Source organism: Stylophora pistillata, chromosome 11 (genome assembly GCF_964205215.1).
Source record: "Stylophora pistillata chromosome 11, jaStyPist1.2, whole genome shotgun sequence".
Lineage (NCBI taxonomy): Eukaryota > Metazoa > Cnidaria > Anthozoa > Scleractinia > Pocilloporidae > Stylophora > Stylophora pistillata.
In genome coordinates, this window is record NC_142529.1 from 19241868 (window position 1) to 19262754 (window position 20887).

A 20887-nucleotide genomic window follows, 5' to 3' on the forward strand; every position below is an offset into this window, starting at 1 on the left:
CTCATTAAATAAAGTCATTCTAAATCTAATTACCGATATCACTCCTGTTTAACTGGCGTACTCCAATGGACAACACCACCTGCCGGCTCCGCCGGGAATGCAACATGCACCATGCTCTCGAACAATCAAACTCAAAACTAAAACCAATCGCGTCTCAATCACGTGTAGTTTCGCCGCGCTTAACGCAGCTTGCAAGATTCTCGATGGGTTCCAGTTGGCTCATTGTGATAAATTCTCCTTTTCTTCGATTAATTGGCTGTTATGGCCAATTTTGAATGAAAGCGATCTTCGCTGTAATGAACCCTACTTAGTCGGTAGTGGAAATAAGGACTGAAATAAATTCAGGCCCTTACGGGACTTGAACCCATGACCTCTGCAATACCGATGCAGTGCTCTACCAACTGAGCTAAGAAGCCACTTTTTTTGAACTGGGAGCTGGTAATCATGTTGGTTTGCATCAAAAACCGTCAAAGTTGAAGCCTTCTTTCCACTACCACATGATTAAGTATAGGGTTCATTCCGGCGAGGATCGCTTTCATACATTTCATGAAACCGCATTACACAGATATAATTTCCGTATATTCAAATTCAATGACCAATTTTGTTTTAGGACTCGTGGATTACATTTAACATGCTCGAGCTCTTCGTGTCAGTGAAATAAAAACATATTGTGCATGTATCATCTAAAACACAGAATTTTAACTTTAATGCTTTACAGAGAGGAACAATTTATATTCAAATTTTGCTAACATGTGAGGATACTGTTTACTCCGAGTCACCTGACGTAAGTTGAAACCTAGTGAAAATATCTTTTTCATTATTCAAAATGAGGATAAGGAGAGTTTACCATCCTGTTGTCAAAGAATAAAAGCATTCATGTCTTTCTAAAAGTTTGAATTTTAAATTAACTCTGAATGCTAAATTCGCACTTAATTCAAGCGACAACGACCAAGATTAACAGCTGGCTGTGGTCCACACCTGCTGTTCGCTAATAAATAGGTTGCCGTTTGAGTTAATTATGTCCGACAGGTGTTCAGTAAAGTACCCTTTAGCCATTTAAATTACATGGCTTTAGCCAGGTTACACAAAAGGTACAATTTTGGAACTATTCTTGGACCTTTTAATGTACAAAGTCAAGCAAAGTTAAATGTCACAATATTTGCTCACTGTTGAATAAGTGTTTCCTCTTTTGGGTGATAATAAATACAAGGTAAACCAACGCAAAAAAAGTGATCGTTACATAACAGGCGGTAGTTTCGGCTGGTGTTAAGTTAGTGAACACTATCGAAAAAGAAAAAGACTGCTACAGATTAACGGTGGGAAGATGACGACAACGTATTTAACACAAGGTGAAACATCCGCAACAACCATTCAAGAACTGGCATGCTCCCTGTCTATGGCAAGTGCATTGCAACAGCACGCACATTATATGTCACCAATCCATATTTTGTTTTCCATCACAGCATTTCTTGGAAATTCTCTTATCCTTGTTGCCCTTCACAAAGAATCATCTCTTCATCCTCCGTCCAAACTCTTTTATCGTTGTCTGGCAACAACAGATCTGTTGGTAGGTCTCGTTTTCCATCCTCTCACTGCGATCCATTGGATGTCCTACATTTACGAAGACTGGAGTCTTTGTCGATGGACATACCCAGCAACCCTCATAGCAGGCCATGCGTTATGTTCAGTATCTTTGTTGACGATGACGGCAATAAGCGTGGATAGGCTTCTCGCCCTGTTGTTGGGGTTGACATACAGGCAAATTGTAACTGTAAAGCGTATATATGTCGTTTTAATTACCTTTTGGATTGCAACCGGTGTCGTTGCCATATGCCGAGGCTTAAATTACAACATAACACTTTGGTACGGCTTTGTAGTTGTAGGATCTTGCTTGATAATTTCATTCGTATCGTACACAAAGATTTTTAGAGCGCTACGTCATCATCACACTCAAATACAAGATCGTACTCAGCAAAATCCGAGCCGACCAAATGCACTGAACATGGCACGATACAGAAAGGCAGTGAACAGTGCGCTGTGGGTGCAGTTAGCTCTATTTGCTTGTTATCTACCTTATTACACGGTGGTAAGTTTGATTGCTTTTAGTGAAATATCTAAAAAACATTTAGCCATCAGTGGGGCACTAGCATCGGCTTTTGTCTCCTTTAACTCAACTTTAAACCCGTTCCTTTACTGTTGGAAGATTAGCGAAGTTAGACAAGCAGTAAAGCAAACAATCAGACAAACACTTTGTTGTCCGTAGAGTCAAATCCTGCTCAGGTTATATGTGTTTTGATCATTATAAACTTGTTTCTAAACGTACTGCGGGTTAAGAAGGAATGAATGTGTGATCTGATGGCGAGATTAACGACTTCAAATGCACTTCTACCGGCTCTCATTGTATGGTGAGTGGAGACAATCGTACTTATATCATTACAAGTGATGAACACCCGATAGACAGACATTTATCTGTGACATCGTTGTAAAAACTATAGCTTTCTTATCATGGGCTCAAATAATGAAACCACCGATGCCCGATGTTTGTCGTGTAAATGAAACGGCTCTCTTAACCAATTCGCACTTGAGTAATTTCTACAAAGTAAAGATTAGCTCATAACAATTACTGAAATAAATTGCTATTTCTGCAATTGCTTAAAATGCAGTACACCTGCGAGGATCCTTGCTTTACTTAAATATAAACTGCTTGTTGTAGCCCATACCTACGGAAGCCGAAAAGGGACAATCCAAAAATATTTTTCAAATCCCGAAAAATATTTCAAATCGCAATATTTATTTTAAACTCACTGTCGAAAAGTTTGACAAATCCAAAGATATTTTGCAAATCCAAAAAATTATTTAGAAATCCAAAAAAAGTTTTTCAAAATCCAAAAATATTTTGCGAATCCAAAAATGTAACAGAACAAGCGGTTCACTCTTAAGCTCGTTTTAAGTTAGTGAACACTATCGAAAAAGTAGTTCTTCTAACATCCACGGGGAAAGTAAGTTTTACGTAAAAATGGACCGGTGGGTGCTGTGAAGATGAGATATTTCTCGTTGCTATAACAGATGGCCTGCTGCTGGGAAAAACAAAGGACCCCTTCAGATTAGCGATAGGAAGATGGCGACAGCACATTTAACAGAAGGTGGAACACCAACTAAAAGCATTCCAGAACTGGCATGCTCCCGGTCTATCGCAAGTGCAATACAACAGCACGCTTATTATACGTCAACATTCCACATTCTGTTATCCATCATAACATTTCTTGGGAATTCTCTTATCCTTGTTGCTCTTCACAAGGAATCGTCTCTTCATCCGCCGTCCAAAATCAAGTGCAATACAACAGCACGCTTATTATACGTCAACATTCCACATTCTGTTATCCATCATAACATTTCTTGGGAATTCTCTTATCCTTGTTGCTCTTCACAAGGAATCGTCTCTTCATCCGCCGTCCAAACTCTTTTATCGTTGCCTGGCAACAACAGATCTGCTGGTTGGTCTTGTCGTCCATCCTCTGGCTGCCATCCATTGGATGTCCTATTTTAACGAAACGCTGGAGTCTTTGTCGGTGGACATACCACGCAACCGTAATATCAGTCTCTGCCTTATCTTCAGTGTCTTTGTTGACGATGGCGGCAATAAGCGTGGATAGGCTTCTAGCCCTGTTGTTAGGGTTGACATACAGACAAATTGTAACTGTAAAGCGTGTATATGTCGTTCTAACTACCTTTTGGATTGCGTCCGGTGTCGTTGCCATATTCCAAAGCTTAGATTACCACATAACACTATGGTACAGCTTTGTAGTTGTAGCATCCTGCTTGATAATCTCATTCGCATCATACACAAAGATTTTTAAAGCGCTTCGTCATCATCACACTCAAATACAAGATCATACCCAGCAAAATCTGAGACAACCAAATGTATTGAACAACGCACGATACAGAAAGGCAGTGAACAGTGCGTTGTGGGTGCAGTTAGCTCTAATTGCCTGTTATCTACCTTACTGCATAGTGGTAATTTTGATCACTTTTAACAAATTAATTATCCCTAAGAAGTTCAGCCGTCAGTGGGGCACTAGCAATGCTCCTTATCTCCTTTAACTCAACTTTAAACCCGTGTCTTTACTGCTGGAAGATTAGCGAAGTTAGACAAGCAGTAAAGCAGACAATCAGACAATCAGACAAGCACTTTGCCGTCGTTAGAGTCATATACTGTTCCAGTTACACATGTATTGATCCTTAAAAACCTTGTTTCTAAAACAATGTAGGTTAAGAGGGAACGAATATGTGATTTATGTATGCGACTTCAAACTATATACAAAATATATGAATATGTGACTTCAAAAGCACTTGTACTGGTTATCACTGAATGGTGAGCGGAAAAAACAATGGACAGACACAAGTGAAATCGTTTAAAGGAATGGAGTTTTCTTATCATGCACTCAAATAATTATATTACCGACGCACTATGTTTGCCATGTTAAACAACAGGCTCTTAAACTAATTTGCACTTAAATTAAATTAAATGTCCACAATGTAAAGATAACCCCATAACTATTAATGAAATAAAATGTTTTTTTCTGTAATTGTTCTTAATACAGCACACCTCCGAGATTCGTGCTTTACTTAAGTATAAACTGCTGGTTGTTTTCCACACCACTGCCCACTGGTAAGTTGGCCGCCGAAGAAAATGGCCAAGGTTATTTATTTTCCTTACCAGAAGCCCAAAACCTTGATCCTTATATGTTCCGTTCTGACAAATGGCATCTCAGAGCCTAACAACTATTCTTTACCTTTTATCGTATTCAGTCAGAGTAAATGTCTGAGAAATTGCTTTTTGCATGTTGAAGAAGTGTTTCCTTTCCTAAGCAATGATCAATTAAAGGTACACTTAAAGAAAAAATTGAAACCTTTTTAGACACAACTGCTAGTGCGTTCCCGCATTTTACATTCTTACGTGCAACTAACAATGTCGACTTCATTCAACTAATTTTGATTAAGAAAGGTGTATTCGGCAGGTGTGGTTGGGACGAAATATCTCCTAATGCAATCACAGAAAAACTGCAGTAAAAGGAAATAAGAGCTTATTACAGGGAAAATAATGGCGAACACAATTTTAACAGGAGTTGCAATACACACAAAGTATTTCTACACGTAATATGTTTCAGGTTTTCCGCAAGTGTAGTGCAAAAACACTCATACTATTTGGCAATACTCAACATAGAAAAATCCGAGCCCAAGATGGGACTTGAACCCACGACCCCCCGTGATCTAGTCGGATGCTCTAACCACTGAGCTACAGGAGACTCTATGGTGAGCAAGGGTCAATTTGTGGGCCTCGACTGGAACCGCATCGCGCGGCTACACAGCCAAGTATCGGTCAGCGCCTGTGAAACTCACTAACAGCTAAAAAACACTAAAATTGTTTCATATTTACAATGCTCAACATGCTTCTCTTCCGAACAGTATTTCTTGGGAATTCTCTCATCCTTGTTGCACTTCGCAAGGAATCTCCCTTTCATCCGCCGTCCAAACTATTTTATCGTTGTTTGGCAACAGCTGATCTTTTGGTTGGTCTTTTAGTCCATGACCCATGACTCCATGACCCATTACTCCATGAACCCATGACCTCTGCAATATCGCAGAGGTCCTGGGTTCTGATCCCGTACAGGCCTGAATTCTTTTCCAGCCTTATTTTCTCTACTGCTTAAGCAGTGTTCGTTACTGCGAAGATCGCTTTCAGATTTATTTCTGAAACGCACTGAGTTCAAATATATGACTTTCATGTATTCATGATTTCTACAGTTTAAAAATAGAGGTAGACCTCGATTAAAAATTTTTGAGAATTGTAATGTATCAAAATTGCTCTTTCGTGAATATAAACTTATACTTAGTTATTATTTTTATTACGAGGCTCTGATGTGGACTCAAAACTCAAGAAAGTTTGAGTGAAGTTGTAGTGTAACCTAACTTTATTCATGTGATGTAACAGGAAGACAGAATCCGAAATAATTGAATTTGAAGACAGGAGTGTTTTATGGCGCGTCATTTTTTCTCTTGTAATTCGCGTAAAGAGGTATTTCACCCGCGTTGAAGATGAATTTGTGAATCTCTTCCTTGGCTTTCAACCTTTAATGCTGTGGTTATTTGTTAAGCTAAGGCCACCATTAGCACAATTTCAAATGCTTTTAACTTATATACACTGTCATTATCTTTATCATTACAATGATCACTGTAATCTTATTTATTTGTATTTATCATTTACTAGCTTTTATCCCACACAATGAACCTTGATCGTATTTGACTATTATACATTGTAAGATCTGCAATTTTTACTGCACATTTATAATGTACGTGGTGGCATACTCAATAGTAATACGTTCAATTTCTGTTGATTACGTTGATATTTCGGACAAAGAAGTAGTTAGCTGTGGTGTACCCCAAGGGTCCGTTTTAAGGCCACTCCTCTTTTTTGCTATATGTCAATGATATACAATATTGCTCCAGGAAACTTAATTTTTTTTCTTTTTGCAGATGATACTAATGTCCTATACTCTCACAAAAATCTCAAGGCATTGGAACTAATTGTAAATATTGAATTGAACAAACTATTCAATTGGCTAACCGCAAATAAACTTACACTTAACAGAAAGAAGTCAAACTTTATTTTTCACCCATGCCAAACAAAACTTAATTACCAGCCACAAATTAATATTTTCGACAATGAAGAAAATAAGAACGTTACTCTTGAGCATAAGAATTGCATTACATGAATATCTTGGGTATTTAGTTCTTAATCGAACTGTTCTTGATATTTATAAATCCCTCACTGTACCTTTTATAACGTATGGATTAACTTCTTGGTGAACTGCATCTAAGACCTTGTTAAATAGTATTCTTGTCTTACAAAAACGCGTACTCCGTCTTATCCACTTTTCCCCAGTAAGGGAGCATGCAATACCCTTTATTTTTAAAGCAAAACTTCTTCCACTAGAATTCCAATATTATGGAAAAATTGCTAATCTAATGTACGAAATCAATACTACTTCTGCACCAAGTAATATTTCGAATTTGTTTTCTAAAATTTCCAGCGTTCACTCTTACGGCACACGTTCATCAACGTCTGAGCATTTTTATACTAAAAAATATGCGCTTAATGTTCAAAGTAAGGCTTTTTCACGTGTTGGAATGGAATGGGATACCAACTAGTCTTAAAAACTTATCCAAGAACTCTTTTAAAAATTCCATTAGAACAAAATTCATCGAAATTCTAGAAACTGAAAACTCCCATGTTCAAATAGATACTCTAATTAATAAGATGAAAGTTAACTTCTAACTGTAATTATGTTTAGTCTGTAGTCGACTCCATAACGCGAAATAGATACTTTAATTAATACTTGATGAAAAGTTAATTTCTAAATGTAATTATGTTTAGTCTCCAGTCTCTTTAGTCCGTAGTTTTCCTCTTTCCTCTGTCATGTTGTAATTGCATGTGAATATTATTATGAAAAATTGTGTAAAATTACTTTTCAATTGTCTGGCTTCCCGCGACTAGCTCTTCGCTATTTGCAAGCCCGCCTAGTAATAACCACCTGATATTTACTTGGAAATAAAAAATCTAATTCGCAATTCTAATTCGCAATTAGATATTAAAGGTATGCCTGGTTTGGTGCTGATAAATGTATGGGCGCCAATACATTGTGTTTTGACCATTTTGAGTCCCGAAATTTCCACTATTTTAATTTGAACAGGGCGTCTCTCTGGACACACAGAAATGAAAACAATTCAAATTCTAAAAGTCATGAATAGAATTTACGTGAAACGCGTGTACGTGAAACGCGAAGGGCAAGAGTAACCACGTGACCTTGTTTGTCCCGCCATTTTTTCTCGCCTGTGAAAAATGTCGGAAAAAGAGCACCAGAACTAATCATTGTAAGTCACACAAGGGCGTCTCCAAATCTACCATGACGTGAGCTCACGCAAAGCTAAAACAGCAAGGTTCTCGCTATTTTACGTGAAACGTGAAAAGGCAAGCTGACGTTTACCGTTTCACGCAAACACTGTGCTAATCTCTCTACTATGCCAGATCAACTTCCCTGAAAAAGATTCACCATTTTCTATACAATAATGAGTTATACAAGTTACCGTGATCAACCGATTTTTTTTCTTCAAAACAGTTAAGGTGGTAAGCCACCCCTCCCCCCTCCCCTCATTCCCAACTTCTCTTGATAACTCCTCCCACCGGCCCAAGCAAATTCTTTGCATTAGCCGCTCCGTTCAGCAACGTATGTCATTGTGATTTAACCCCTCGCATCTCGTAACCTCCGGATATCAAAAAAACCCATGTGGTATACGAAATAAGTACTGCAAACTACAGCAACATTGAAGGATTTCAAATCGCTTGTAAAAATAACGTCTTGAATATGTTGTCATATCTTAAGGTCTTAACCGAGAGATACACTCTGTGCCCTGAACAACAGAGGCTCTAAAGAGATCCATGAATTCTTTTTGGTTGCCTTATTACGATACGTAATTATTCTGGTAAACCTTCACTATCTTGTACATAGATTAGACTTTCTATCGTTATCGTTCCGCTCCATTATTATTTCGTTTGATTTTCTTAATTTGTTAATTTCGGTTTTTCAGCTAGCCGCTTTAGGTTTCTTTATGACGTCATTTTTTTCAATAATATGATATGGCCTTTCAAAAGCTTCTGCTTTTAGTTTGGGAGTGACATGGTGTAGGAGTTGCTGGAGTCATCAGGAGTACTCAGAAAATCTAAGAGTTTTTTTCATCCTTTAGCAACCGGAGCAAAGATCAGATTCTTCACTCTCAGTGATGTAATAGCGGTACCGCTAATTAAATAAAGTCATTTTAAATCTAATTACCGATATCACTCCGGTGTAACTGGCGTACTCTGATGGACAACACCCCCTGCCGGCTCCGCCGGGAATGCAACATGCACCATCCTCTCGAACAATCAAACTCAAAACTAAAACCAATCGCGTCTCAATCACGTGTAGTTTCCCCGCGCTTAACGCAGCTTGCAAGATTCTCGATGGGTTCCAGTTGGCTCATTGTGATAAATTCTCCTTTTCTTCGATTAATTGGCTGTTATGGCCAATTTTGAATGAAAGCGATCTTCGCTGTAATGAACCCTACTTAGTCGGTAGTGGAAATAAGGACTGAAATAAATTCAGGCCCTTACGGGACTTGAACCCATGACCTCTGCAATACCGATGCAGTGCTCTACCAACTGAGCTAAGAAGCCACTTTTTTTGAACTGGGAGCTGGTAATCATGTTGGTTTGCATCAAAAACCGTCAAAGTTGAAGCCTTCTTTCCACTACCACATGATTAAGTATAGGGTTCATTCCGGCGAGGATCGCTTTCATACATTTCATGAAACCGCATTACACAGATATAATTTCCGTATATTCAAATTCAATGACCAATTTTGTTTTAGGACTCGTGGATTACATTTAGCATGCTCGAGCTCTTCGTGTCAGTGAAATAAAAACATATTGTGCATGTATCATCTAAAACGCAGAATTTTAACTTTAATGCTTTACAGAGAGGAACAATTTATATTCAAATTTTGCTAACATGTGAGGATACTGTTTACTCCGAGTCACCTGACGTAAGTTGAAACCTAGTGAAAATATCTTTTTCATTATTCAAAATGAGGATAAGGAGAGTTTACCATCCTGTTGTCAAAGAATAAAAGCATTCATGTCTTTCTAAAAGTTTGAATTTTAAATTAACTCTGAATGCTAAATTCGCACTTAATTCAAGCGACAACGACCAAGATTAACAGCTGGCTGTGGTCCACACCTGCTGTTCGCTAATAAATAGGTTGCCGTTTGAGTTAATTATGTCCGACAGGTGTTCAGTAAAGTACCCTTTAGCCATTTAAATTACATGGTTTTAATGGCTTTAGCCAGGTTACACAAAAGGTACAATTTTGGAACTATTCTTGGACCTCTTAATGTACAAAGTCAAGCAAAGTTAAATGTCACAATATTTGCTCACTGTTGAATAAGTGTTTCCTCTTTTGGGTGATAATAAATACAAGGTAAACCAACGCAAAAAAAGTGATCGTTACATAACAGGCGGTAGTTTCGGCTGGTGTTAAGTTAGTGAACACTATCGAAAAAGAAAAAGACTGCTACAGATTAACGGTGGGAAGATGACGACAACGTATTTAACACAAGGTGAAACATCCGCAACAACCATTCAAGAACTGGCATGCTCCCTGTCTATGGCAAGTGCATTGCAACAGCACGCACATTATATGTCACCAATCCATATTCTGTTTTCCATCACAGCATTTCTTGGAAATTCTCTTATCCTTGTTGCCCTTCACAAAGAATCATCTCTTCATCCTCCTTCCAAACTCTTTTATCGTTGTCTGGCAACAACAGATCTGTTGGTAGGTCTCGTTTTCCATCCTCTCACTGCGATCCATTGGATGTCCTACATTTACGAAGACTGGAGTCTTTGTCGATGGACATACCCAGCAACCCTCATAGCAGGCCATGCGTTATGTTCAGTATCTTTGTTGACGATGACGGCAATAAGCGTGGATAGGCTTCTCGCCCTGTTGTTGGGGTTGACATACAGGCAAATTGTAACTGTAAAGCGTATATATGTCGTTTTAATTACCTTTTGGATTGCAACCGGTGTCGTTGCCATATGCCGAGGCTTAAATTACAACATAACACTTTGGTACGGCTTTGTAGTTGTAGGATCTTGCTTGATAATTTCATTCGTATCGTACACAAAGATTTTTAGAGCGCTACGTCATCATCACACTCAAATACAAGATCGTACTCAGCAAAATCCGAGCCGACCAAATGCACTGAACATGGCACGATACAGAAAGGCAGTGAACAGTGCGCTGTGGGTGCAGTTAGCTCTATTTGCTTGTTATCTACCTTATTACACGGTGGTAAGTTTGATTGCTTTTAGTGAAATATCTAAAAAACATTTAGCCATCAGTGGGGCACTAGCATCGGCTTTTGTCTCCTTTAACTCAACTTTAAACCCGTTCCTTTACTGTTGGAAGATTAGCGAAGTTAGACAAGCAGTAAAGCAAACAATCAGACAAACACTTTGTTGTCCGTAGAGTCAAATCCTGCTCAGGTTATATGTGTTTTGATCATTATAAACTTGTTTCTAAACGTACTGCGGGTTAAGAAGGAATGAATGTGTGATCTGATGGCGAGATTAACGACTTCAAATGCACTTCTACCGGCTCTCATTGTATGGTGAGTGGAGACAACCGTACTTATATCATTACAAGTGATGAACACCCGATAGACAGACATTTATCTGTGACATCGTTGTAAAAACTGTAGCTTTCTTATCATGGGCTCAAATAATGAAACCACCGATGCCCGATGTTTGTCATGTAAATGAAACGGCTCTTTTAACCAATTCGCACTTGAGTAATTTCTACAAAGTAAAGATTAGCTCATAACAATTACTGAAATAAATTGCTATTTCTGCAATTGCTTAAAATGCAGTACACCTGCGAGGATCCTTGCTTTTCTTAAATATAAACTGCTTGTTGTAGCCCATACCTACGGAAGCCGAAAAGGGACAATCCAAAAATATTTTTCAAATCCCGAAAAATATTTCAAATCGCAATATTTATTTTAAACTCACTGTCGAAAAGTTTGACAAATCCAAAGATATTTTGCAAATCCAAAAAATTATTTAGAAATCCAAAAAAAGTTTTTCAAAATCCAAAAATATTTTGCGAATCCAAAAATGTAACAGAACAAGCGGTTCACTCTTAAGCTCGTTTTAAGTTAGTGAACACTATCGAAAAAGTAGTTCTTCTAACATCCACGGGGAAAGTAAGTTTTACGTAAAAATGGACCGGTGGGTGCTGTGAAGATGAGATATTTCTCGTTGCTATAACAGATGGCCTGCTGCTGGGAAAAACAAAGGAGCCCTTCAGATTAGCGGTAGGAAGATGGCGACAGCACATTTAACAGAAGGTGGAACAACAACTAAAAGCGTTCCAGAACTGGCATGCTCCCGGTCTATCGCAAGTGCAATACAACAGCACGCTTATTATACGTCAACATTCCACATTTTGTTATCCATCACAACATTTCTTGGGAATTCTCTTATCCTTATTGCTCTTCACAAGGAATCGTCTCTTCATCCGCCGTCCAAACTCTTTTATCGTTGCCTGGCAACAACAGATCTGCTGGTTGGTCTTGTCGTCCATCCTCTGGCTGCCATCCATTGGATGTCCTATTTTAACGAACACTGGAGTCTTTGTCGGTGGACATACCACGCAACAGTCATATCAGTCTCTGCCTTATGTTTAGTGTCTTTGTTGACGATGACGGCAATAAGCGTTGATAGGCTTCTAGCCCTGCTGTTAGGGTTGACATACAGACAAATTGTAACTGTAAAGCGCGTAAATGTCGTTCTAACTACCTTTTGGATTGCAACCGGTGTCGTTGCCATATTCCAAAGCTTAGATTACCACAGAACACTATCGTACGGCTTTGTAATTATAGCATCCTGCTTGATAATCTCATTCGCATCATACACAAAGATTTTTAAAGCGCTTCGTCATCATCACACTCAAATACAAGATCATACCCAGCAAAATCTGAGCCAACCAAATGCATTGAACATCGCACGATACAGAAAGGCAGTGAACAGTGCGTTGTGGGTGCAGTTAGCTCTAATTGCCTGTTATCTACCTTACTGCATAGTGGTAATTTTGATCACTTTTAACAAATTATCTCGAAAAAGTTCAGCCGTCAGTGGGGCACTAACAATGCTCCTTATCTCCTTTAACTCAACTTTAAACCCGTGTCTTTACTGTTGGAAGATTAGCGAAGTTAGACAAGCTGTAAAGCAGACAATCAGACAAGCACTTTGCTGTCCTTAGAGTCATATACTTTTCCAGTTACACATGTATTGATCCTTAAAAACCTTGTTTCTAAAACAATGTAGGTTAAGAGGGAACGAATATGTGATTTATGTATGCGACTTCAAAATGTATACAAAATATGTGAAAATGTGACTTCAAAAGCACTTGTACTGGTTATCACTGAATGGTGAGCGGAAAAAACAATACAAGTAATGAGGACCCGATGGACAAACACAAGTGAAATCGTTGTAAGGAATGGAGTTTTCTTATCATGCGCTCAAATAATTATATCACCGATGCCCTATGTTTGCCATGTCAAACAACAGGCTCTTAAACTAATTCACACTTGAATTAAATTAAATGTCCACAAAGTAAAGATAACCCCATAACTATTAATGTAATAAAATGTTTTTTTCTGTAATTGCTCTTAATACAGCACACCTGTGAGATCCGTGCTTTACTTAAATATAAACTGCTGGTTGTTTTCCACACCACTGCGTACCGGTAAGTTGGCCGCCGAAGAAAATGGCCAAGGTTATTTATTTTCCTTACCAGAAGCCCAAAACCTTGATCCTTTATATGTTCCGTTCTGACAAATGGCACCTCAGAGTCTAATAACTATTCTTTACCTTTTATCGTATTGAGTCAGAGTAAATGTCTGAGAAATTGCTTTCTGCATGCTGAAGAAGTGTTTCCTTTCCTAAGCGATGATCAGTTAAAGGTACACTTAAAGAAAAAATTGAAACCTTTTTAGACACAACTACTAGTGCGTTCACGCATTTTAAATTCTTACGTGCAATTAACAATGTCGACTTCATTCAACTAATTTTGATTAAGAAAGGTGTATTAGGCAGGTGTGGTTGGGACGAAATATCTTCTAATGCAATCACAGAAAAACTGCCGTAAAAGGAAATAAGAGCTTATTACAGGGAAAATAATGGCGAACACAATTTGAACAGGAGTTGCAATACACATAAAATATTTCTATAAGTAATGTGTTTCAGGTTTTCCGCAAGTGTAGTGCAAAAACACTCATATTATTTGGCAATACTCAACATAGAAAAATCCGAGCCCCAGATAGGACTTGAACCCACGACCCTCCGTGATCTAGTCGGATGCTCTAACCACAGAGCTACTGGAGGCTCTATGGTGAGCAAGGGTCAATTTGTGGGCCTCGACTGGAACCGCATCGCGTGGCTACACAGCCAAGTATCGGTCAGCTCCTGTGAAACTCACTAACAGCTAAAAAACACAAAAATTGTTTCATCTTTACAATAGTCAACATGCGTTTCTTCCTAACAGCATTTCTTGGGAATTCCCTCATCCTTGTTGCACCTCGCAAGGAATCTTCCTTTCATCCGCCGTCCAAACTATTTTATCGCTGTCTGGCAACAGCTGATCTTTTGGTTGGTCTTTTAGTCCATGACCCATGACTCCATGACCCATGACTCCATGAACCCATGACCTCTGCAATATCGCAGAGGTCCTGGGTTCTGATCCCGCACAGGCCTGAATTCTTTTCCAGCCTTATTTTCTCTACTGCTTAAGCAGTGTTCGTTACTACGAAGATCGCTTTCAGATTTATTTCTGAAACGCACTGAGTTCAAATATATGACTTTCATGTATTCATGATTTCTACAGTTTAAAAATAGAGGCGGACCTCGATTAAAAGTTGTTGTGAATTGTAATGTCTTAAAATTCCTCTTTCGTGAATATAAACTTATACTTAGTTATTATTTTTATTACGAGCCTCTGATGTGGACCCAAAACTTAAGAAAGTTTAAGTGAAGTTGTAGTGTAACCTAACTTTATTCATGTGATGTAACAGGAAGACAGAATCCGAAATAATTGAATTTGAAGACAGGAGTGTTTTATGGCGCATCATTTTTTCTCTTGTAATTCGCGTAAAGAGGTATTTCACCCGCGTTGAAGATGAATTTGTGAATCTCCTCCTTGGCTTTCAACCTTTAATGCTGTGGTCATTTGTTAAGCTAAGGCCACCATTAGCACAATTTCAAATGCTTTTAACTTATATACACTGTAATTATCTTTATCATTACAATGATCACTGTAATCTTATTTACTTGTATTTATCATTTACTAGCTTTTATCCCACACAATGAACCTTGATCGTATTTGACTATTATACATTGTAAGATCTGCAATTTTTACTGCACATTTATAATGTTCGTGGTGGCATACTCAATGGTAATACGTTCAATTTCCGTTGATCACGTTGATATTTCGGACAAAGAAGTAGTTAGCTGTGGTGCACCCCAAGGGTCCGTTTTAGGACCACTCCTCTTTTTGCTATATGTCAATGATAAACAATATTGCTCCAGGGAACTTAATTTTTTTCTTTTTGCAGATGATACTAATGTCCTATACTCTCACACAAATCTCAAGGCATTGGAATTAATTGTAAATATTGAATTGAACAAACTATTCAATTGGCTAACCGCAAATAAACTTACACTTAACAGAAAGAAATCAAACTTTGTTATTTTTCACCCATGCCGAAAAAAAACTTAATTACCTGCCACAAATTAATATTTTTGGCAATGAAGAAAATAAGAACGTTACTCTTGAGCATAAGAATTGCATTACATGAATATCTTGGGTATTTAGTTCTTAATGGAACTGTTCTTGATATTTATAAATCCCTCATTGTACCTTTTATAACGTATGGATTAACTTTTTGGTGAACTGCATCTAAGACCTTGTTAAATAGTATTCTTGTCTTACAAAAACGCGTACTCCGTCTTATCCACTTCGCCCCAGTAAGGGAGCATGCAATACCCTTTATTTTTAAAGCAAAACTTCTTCCACTAGAATTCCAATATTATGGAAAAATTGCTAATCTAATGTACGAAATCAATACTACTTCTGCACCAAGTAATATTTCGAATTTGTTTTCTAAAATTTCCAGCGTTCACTCTTACGGCACACGTTCATCAACGTCTGAGTATTTTTATACTGAAAAATATGCGCTTAATGTTCAAAGTAAGGCTTTTTCACGTGTTGGAATGGAATGGGATGCCAACTAGTCATAAAAACTTATCCAAGAACTCTTTTAAAAAATCCATTAGAACAAAATTAATCGAAATTCTAGAAACTGAAAACTTCTATGTTGAAATAGATACTCTAATTAATGAGATGAAAGTTAACTTCTAACTGTAATTATGTTTAGTCTGTAGTCGACTCCATTAAGCGAAACAGATACTTTAATTAATACTTGATGAAAGGTTAATTTCTAACTGTAATTATGTTTAGTCTCCAGTCTCTTTAGTCAGTAGTTTTCCTCTTTCCTCTGTCATGTTCTAATTGCATATGAATATTATTATGAAAAATTGTGTAAAATTACTTTTCAATTGTCTGGCTTCCCGGGACTAGCTCTTCGCTATTTGCAAGCCAGCCTAGTATTAACCACCTGATATTTACTTGGAAATAAAAAATCTAATTCGCAATTCTAATTCGCAATTAGATAGTAAAGGTATGCCTGTTTTGGTGGTGATAAATGTATGGGCGCCAATACATTGTGTTTTGACCATTTTGAGTCCCGAAATTTCCACTATTTTAATTTGAACAGGGCGTCTCTCTGGACACACAGAAATGAAAACAATTCAAATTCTAAAAGTCATGAATAGAATTTACGTGAAACGCGTTTACGTGAGACGCGAAGGGCAAGAGTAACCACGTGACCTTGTTTGTCCCGCCATTTTTTCACGTCTGTGAAAAATGTCGGAAAAAGAGCACCAGAACTAATCATTGTACGTCACACAAGGGCGTCTCCAAATCCACCATGACGTGAGCTCACGCAAGCTAAAACAGCAAGGTTCTCGCTATTTTACGTGAAACGTGAAAAGGCAAGCAGACGTTTACCGTTTCACGCAAACACTGTGCTAATCTCTCTACTATGCCAGATCAACTTCCCTGAAAAAGATTCACCATTTTCTATACAATCATGAGTAATACAAGTTAGTGTGATCAACCGATTTTTTTTCTTCAAAACGGTTAAGGCTGTAAGCCACCCCTCCTCCCCTCCCCCAATTCCTAACTTCTCTTGATAACCCCTCCCCCGGCCCATGCAAATTCTTTCCATTAGCCGCCCCGTTCAGTAACTAATGTCATTGTGATTTAACCCCTCGCATCTCGTAACATCCGGATATCAAAAAAACCCATGTGGTATACGAAATAAGTACTGCAAACTACAGCAACATTGAAGGATTTCAAATCGCTTGTAAAAATAACTTCTTGAAGATGTTGTCATATCTTAAGGTCTTAACCGAGAGATACACTCTGTGCCCTGAACAATTGAGGCTCTAAAGAGATCCATGAATTCTTTTTGGTTGCCTTACTACGATACGTAATTTTTCTGGTAAACCTTCACTGTCTTGTACATAGATTAGACTTTCTATCGTTATCGTTCCGTTCCATTATTATTTCGGTTGATTTCATTAATTTGTTAATTTCGGTTTTTCAGCTAGCCGCTTTAGGTTTCTTTATGACGTCATTCTTTCAATAATATGATATGGCCTTTCAGTAGCTTGTGTTTTTAGTTTGGGAGTCACACATGGTATAGGAGTTGCTGGAGTCATCAGGAGTACTCAGAAAATCTAAGAGTTTTCTTCTTCCTTTAGCAACAGGAGCAAAGATCAGACTCTTCACTGTCAGTGATGTAATAGCGGTACCGATAATTAAATAAAGTCATTTTAAATCTAATTACCGATATCACTCTGGTTTAACTGGCGTACTCCGATGGACAACACCACCTGCCGGCTCCGCCGTGAATGCAACATGCACCATCCTCTCGAACAATCAAACTCAAAACTAAAACTAATCGCGACTCAATCACGTGTAGTGTCCCCCCGCTTAACACAGCTTGCAAGATTCGCGATGGGTTTCAGTTGGCTCGTTGTGATAAATTCTCCTTTTCTTCGATTAACTGGCTGTTATGACCAATTTTGTATGAAAGCGATCTTCGCAGTAATGAACCCTACTTAAGTCGGTAGTGAAAGTAACGCCTAAAATAAATTCAGGCCCTTACGGGACTTGAACCCATGACCTCTACATTACCAATGCAGTGCTCTACCAACTGACCTAAGAAGTCAACTGGGAGCTGGTAATCATGTTGGCTTGTATCAAAAACCGTCGAAGTTGAAGCCTTCTTTCCACTACCACATAATCAAGTATAGGATTCATTCCTGCGAGGATCGCTTTCATACATTTCATGAAACCGCATTACACAGATATAATTTCCGTATATTCAAATTCAATGACCAATTTTGTTTTAGGACTCGTGGATTACATTTAGCATGCTCGAGCTCTTCGTGTCAATGAAATAAAAACATATTGTGCATGTATCATCTAAAACGCAGAATTTTAACTTTAATGCTTTACAGAGAGGAAAGATTTATATTCACATTTTCCTAACATGTGGGAATACTGTTTACTCCGAGTCACCAGACGTAAGTTGAAAGCTGGTGAAAATATATTTTTCATTATTCAAAATGAGGATAAGGAGAGTTTACCATCCTGTTGTCAAAGAATAAAAGCACTCATTTCTTTTTAAAAGTTTGAATTTTAAATTAACTCTGAATACTGAATTCGCACTTAATTCAAGCGACAACGACCAAGATTAACAGCTGGCTGTGGTCCACACCTACTGTTCGCTAATAAGTAGGTTGCCGTTTGAGTTAATTATGTCCGACCAGTGTTCAGTAAAGTACCCTTTAGCCATTTAAATTACGTGGTTTTAATGGCTTTAGCCAGGTTACACAAAAGTACAATTTTGGAACTATTCTTGGACCTTTTAATGTACAAAGTCAAGCAAAGTTAAATGTCACAAAATTTGCTCCCTGTTGAATAAGTGTTTCCTCTTTTGGGTGATAATAAATACAAGGTAAACCAACGCAAAAAGAGTGATCGTTACACAACAGGCGGCATTTTCGGCTGGTTTTAAGTTAGTGAACACTATCGAAAAAGAAAGAGACTGCTTCAGATTAACGGCGGGAAGATGACAACAACGCATTTAACAGAAGGTGAAACATCCGCAAAAACCATTCAAGAACTGGCATGCTCCCTGTCTACAGCAAGTGCAATGCACGCACATTATATGTCACCAATCCATATTCTGATACAATGAAATATATGAAGTTCATATATTTTGAACTGCGGTATTAGATATATATGATGCACGATCCTCGCAGTAGATAGCGCTATTTAAGCAATAGCGAAAATCAGACCTGAAAAAATCAGGCCTGTACGGGATTCGAACCACTGACCTCTGCGATACTAGTGCAGCGCTCTACCAATTGAGCTAACAAGCCAACTGGGAGCAGGCCAGTGGTTCGAATCCTGTACAGGCCTGATTTTTTCAGGTCTGATTTTCGCTATTGCTTCAATAACGCTATCTACTGCGAGGATCGTGCATCATATGTATCTAATACCGCAGTTCAAAATATATGAACTTCATATATTTCATTGTTTCTAATATATCAATTTCACAGGTTTATTACGAATCAACTTGACGGCCTGCTCCCAGTTGGCTTGTTAGCTCAATTGGTAGAGCGCTGCACTAGTATCGCAGAGGTCAGTGGTTCGAATCCCGTACAGGCCTGATTTTTTCAGGTCTGATTTTCGCTATTGCTTAAATAGCGCTATCTACTGCGAGGATCGTGCATCATATGAATCCATATTCTGTTTTCCATCACAGCATTTCTTGGAAATTCTCTTATCCTTGTTGCCCTTCACAAAGAATCATCTCTTCATCCGCCGTCCAAACTCTTTTATCGTTGTCTGGCAACAACAGATCTGTTGGTGGGTCTCGTTTTCCATCCTCTCTCTGCGATCCATTTGATGTCCTACATTTACGAAGACTGGAGTCTTTGTCGATGGACATACCAAGCAGCCCTCATAGCAGGCTATGCGTTATCATTAGTTTGTTTGTTGATGATGACGGCAATAAGCGTGGATAGGCTTCTCGCCCTGTTTTCGGGGTTGACATACAGGCAAATTGTAGCTGTAAAAGGTATATATGTCGTTTTAATTACCTTTTGGATTGCAACCGGTGTCGTTGCCATATGCCGAGGCTTAAATTACCACATAACACTTTGGTACGGCTTTGTATTTATAGGATCTTGCTTTATAATTTCATTCGTATCGTTCACAAAGATTTTTAGAGCGCTACGTCATATCACACTCAAATACAAGATCGTATTCAGCAAAATCCTAGCCGACCAAATGCACTGAACATCGCACGATACAGAAAGGCAGTGAACAGTGCGCTGTGGGTGCAGTTAGCTCTATTTGCTTGTTATCTACCTTATTACACGGTGGTAAGTTTGATTACTTTTAGTGAAATATCTACAAAACATTTAGCCGTCAGTGGGGCACTAGCAACGGTTTTTGTCTCCTTTAACTCAGCTTTAAACCCGTTCCTTTACTGATAGAAGATTAGCGAAGTTAGACAAGCAGTAAAGCAAACAATCAGACAAACACTTTGTTGTCCGTAGAGTCAAATCCTGTTCAGGTTATACGTGTATTGATCATTATAAACTTGTTTCTAAACGTACTGCGGGTTAAGAAGGAATGAATGTGTGATCTGATGGCGAGATTAACGACTTCAAATGCACTTCTACCGGCTCTCATTGTATGGTGAGTGGAGACTACCGTACTGATTTCAATACAAGTGATGAACACCCGATAGATAGACATTTATCTGTGACATCGTTATAAAAAATATAGCTTTCTTATTATGGGCTCAAATAACGAAACCACCCATTTCTGATGCTTGTCATGTAAATGAAACGGCTCTCTTAACCAATTCGCACTTGATTAATTTCTACAAAGTAAAGATTAGCTCATAACAATTACTGAAATAAATTGCTTTTTCTGCAATTTCTTAAAATGCAGTACACCTGCGAGGATCCTTGCTTTACTTAAATGTAAACTGCTTGCTGTAGCCCATACCACTGCTCACTAA

General features: G+C 38.3%; 3 protein-coding genes, 2 non-coding genes and 2 pseudogenes across 5 annotated transcripts; 5 read left to right on the forward strand and 2 right to left on the reverse strand.

Annotated features, from left to right (window-relative positions):
- Nucleotides 1-343: 343 nt before the first annotated feature.
- On the reverse strand, nucleotides 344-416 carry Trnat-ggu (transfer RNA threonine (anticodon GGU)). Its single transcript has one exon. It is a non-coding gene; the product is annotated as a tRNA-Thr (tRNA).
- A 908-nt stretch (nucleotides 417-1324) lies between these two features.
- Nucleotides 1325-2263, forward strand: LOC148720472 (adenosine receptor A3-like). The gene has a single exon (XM_088737629.1). It carries the CDS (start codon nucleotides 1325-1327, stop codon nucleotides 2261-2263), a length of 939 nt encoding a protein of 312 aa, XP_088593755.1.
- A 684-nt stretch (nucleotides 2264-2947) lies between these two features.
- Nucleotides 2948-4243, forward strand: LOC148720473 (melanocyte-stimulating hormone receptor-like; annotated as a pseudogene).
- Nucleotides 4244-9198: 4955 nt separating this feature from the next.
- Trnat-ggu (transfer RNA threonine (anticodon GGU)) lies at nucleotides 9199-9271 on the reverse strand. Its single transcript has one exon. It is a non-coding gene; the product is annotated as a tRNA-Thr (tRNA).
- A 917-nt stretch (nucleotides 9272-10188) lies between these two features.
- Nucleotides 10189-11127, forward strand: LOC148720475 (adenosine receptor A3-like). The gene has a single exon (XM_088737630.1). It carries the CDS (start codon nucleotides 10189-10191, stop codon nucleotides 11125-11127), a length of 939 nt encoding a protein of 312 aa, XP_088593756.1.
- Nucleotides 11128-11982: 855 nt separating this feature from the next.
- On the forward strand, nucleotides 11983-13324 carry LOC148720476 (melanocortin receptor 5-like). Its single transcript, XM_088737631.1, has one exon. It carries the CDS (start codon nucleotides 11983-11985, stop codon nucleotides 12919-12921), a length of 939 nt encoding a protein of 312 aa, XP_088593757.1. The 3' UTR covers nucleotides 12922-13324.
- A 5595-nt stretch (nucleotides 13325-18919) lies between these two features.
- LOC148720477 (melanocyte-stimulating hormone receptor-like) lies at nucleotides 18920-20417 on the forward strand (annotated as a pseudogene).
- Nucleotides 20418-20887: the final 470 nt, after the last annotated feature.

Coding starts and splice junctions, on each gene's coding strand:
- LOC148720475 (XM_088737630.1), top strand. CDS start 10,189: ATGACGACAACGTATTTAACACAAGGTGAAACATCCGCAACAACCATT.
- LOC148720472 (XM_088737629.1), top strand. CDS start 1,325: ATGACGACAACGTATTTAACACAAGGTGAAACATCCGCAACAACCATT.
- LOC148720476 (XM_088737631.1), top strand. CDS start 11,983: ATGGCGACAGCACATTTAACAGAAGGTGGAACAACAACTAAAAGCGTT.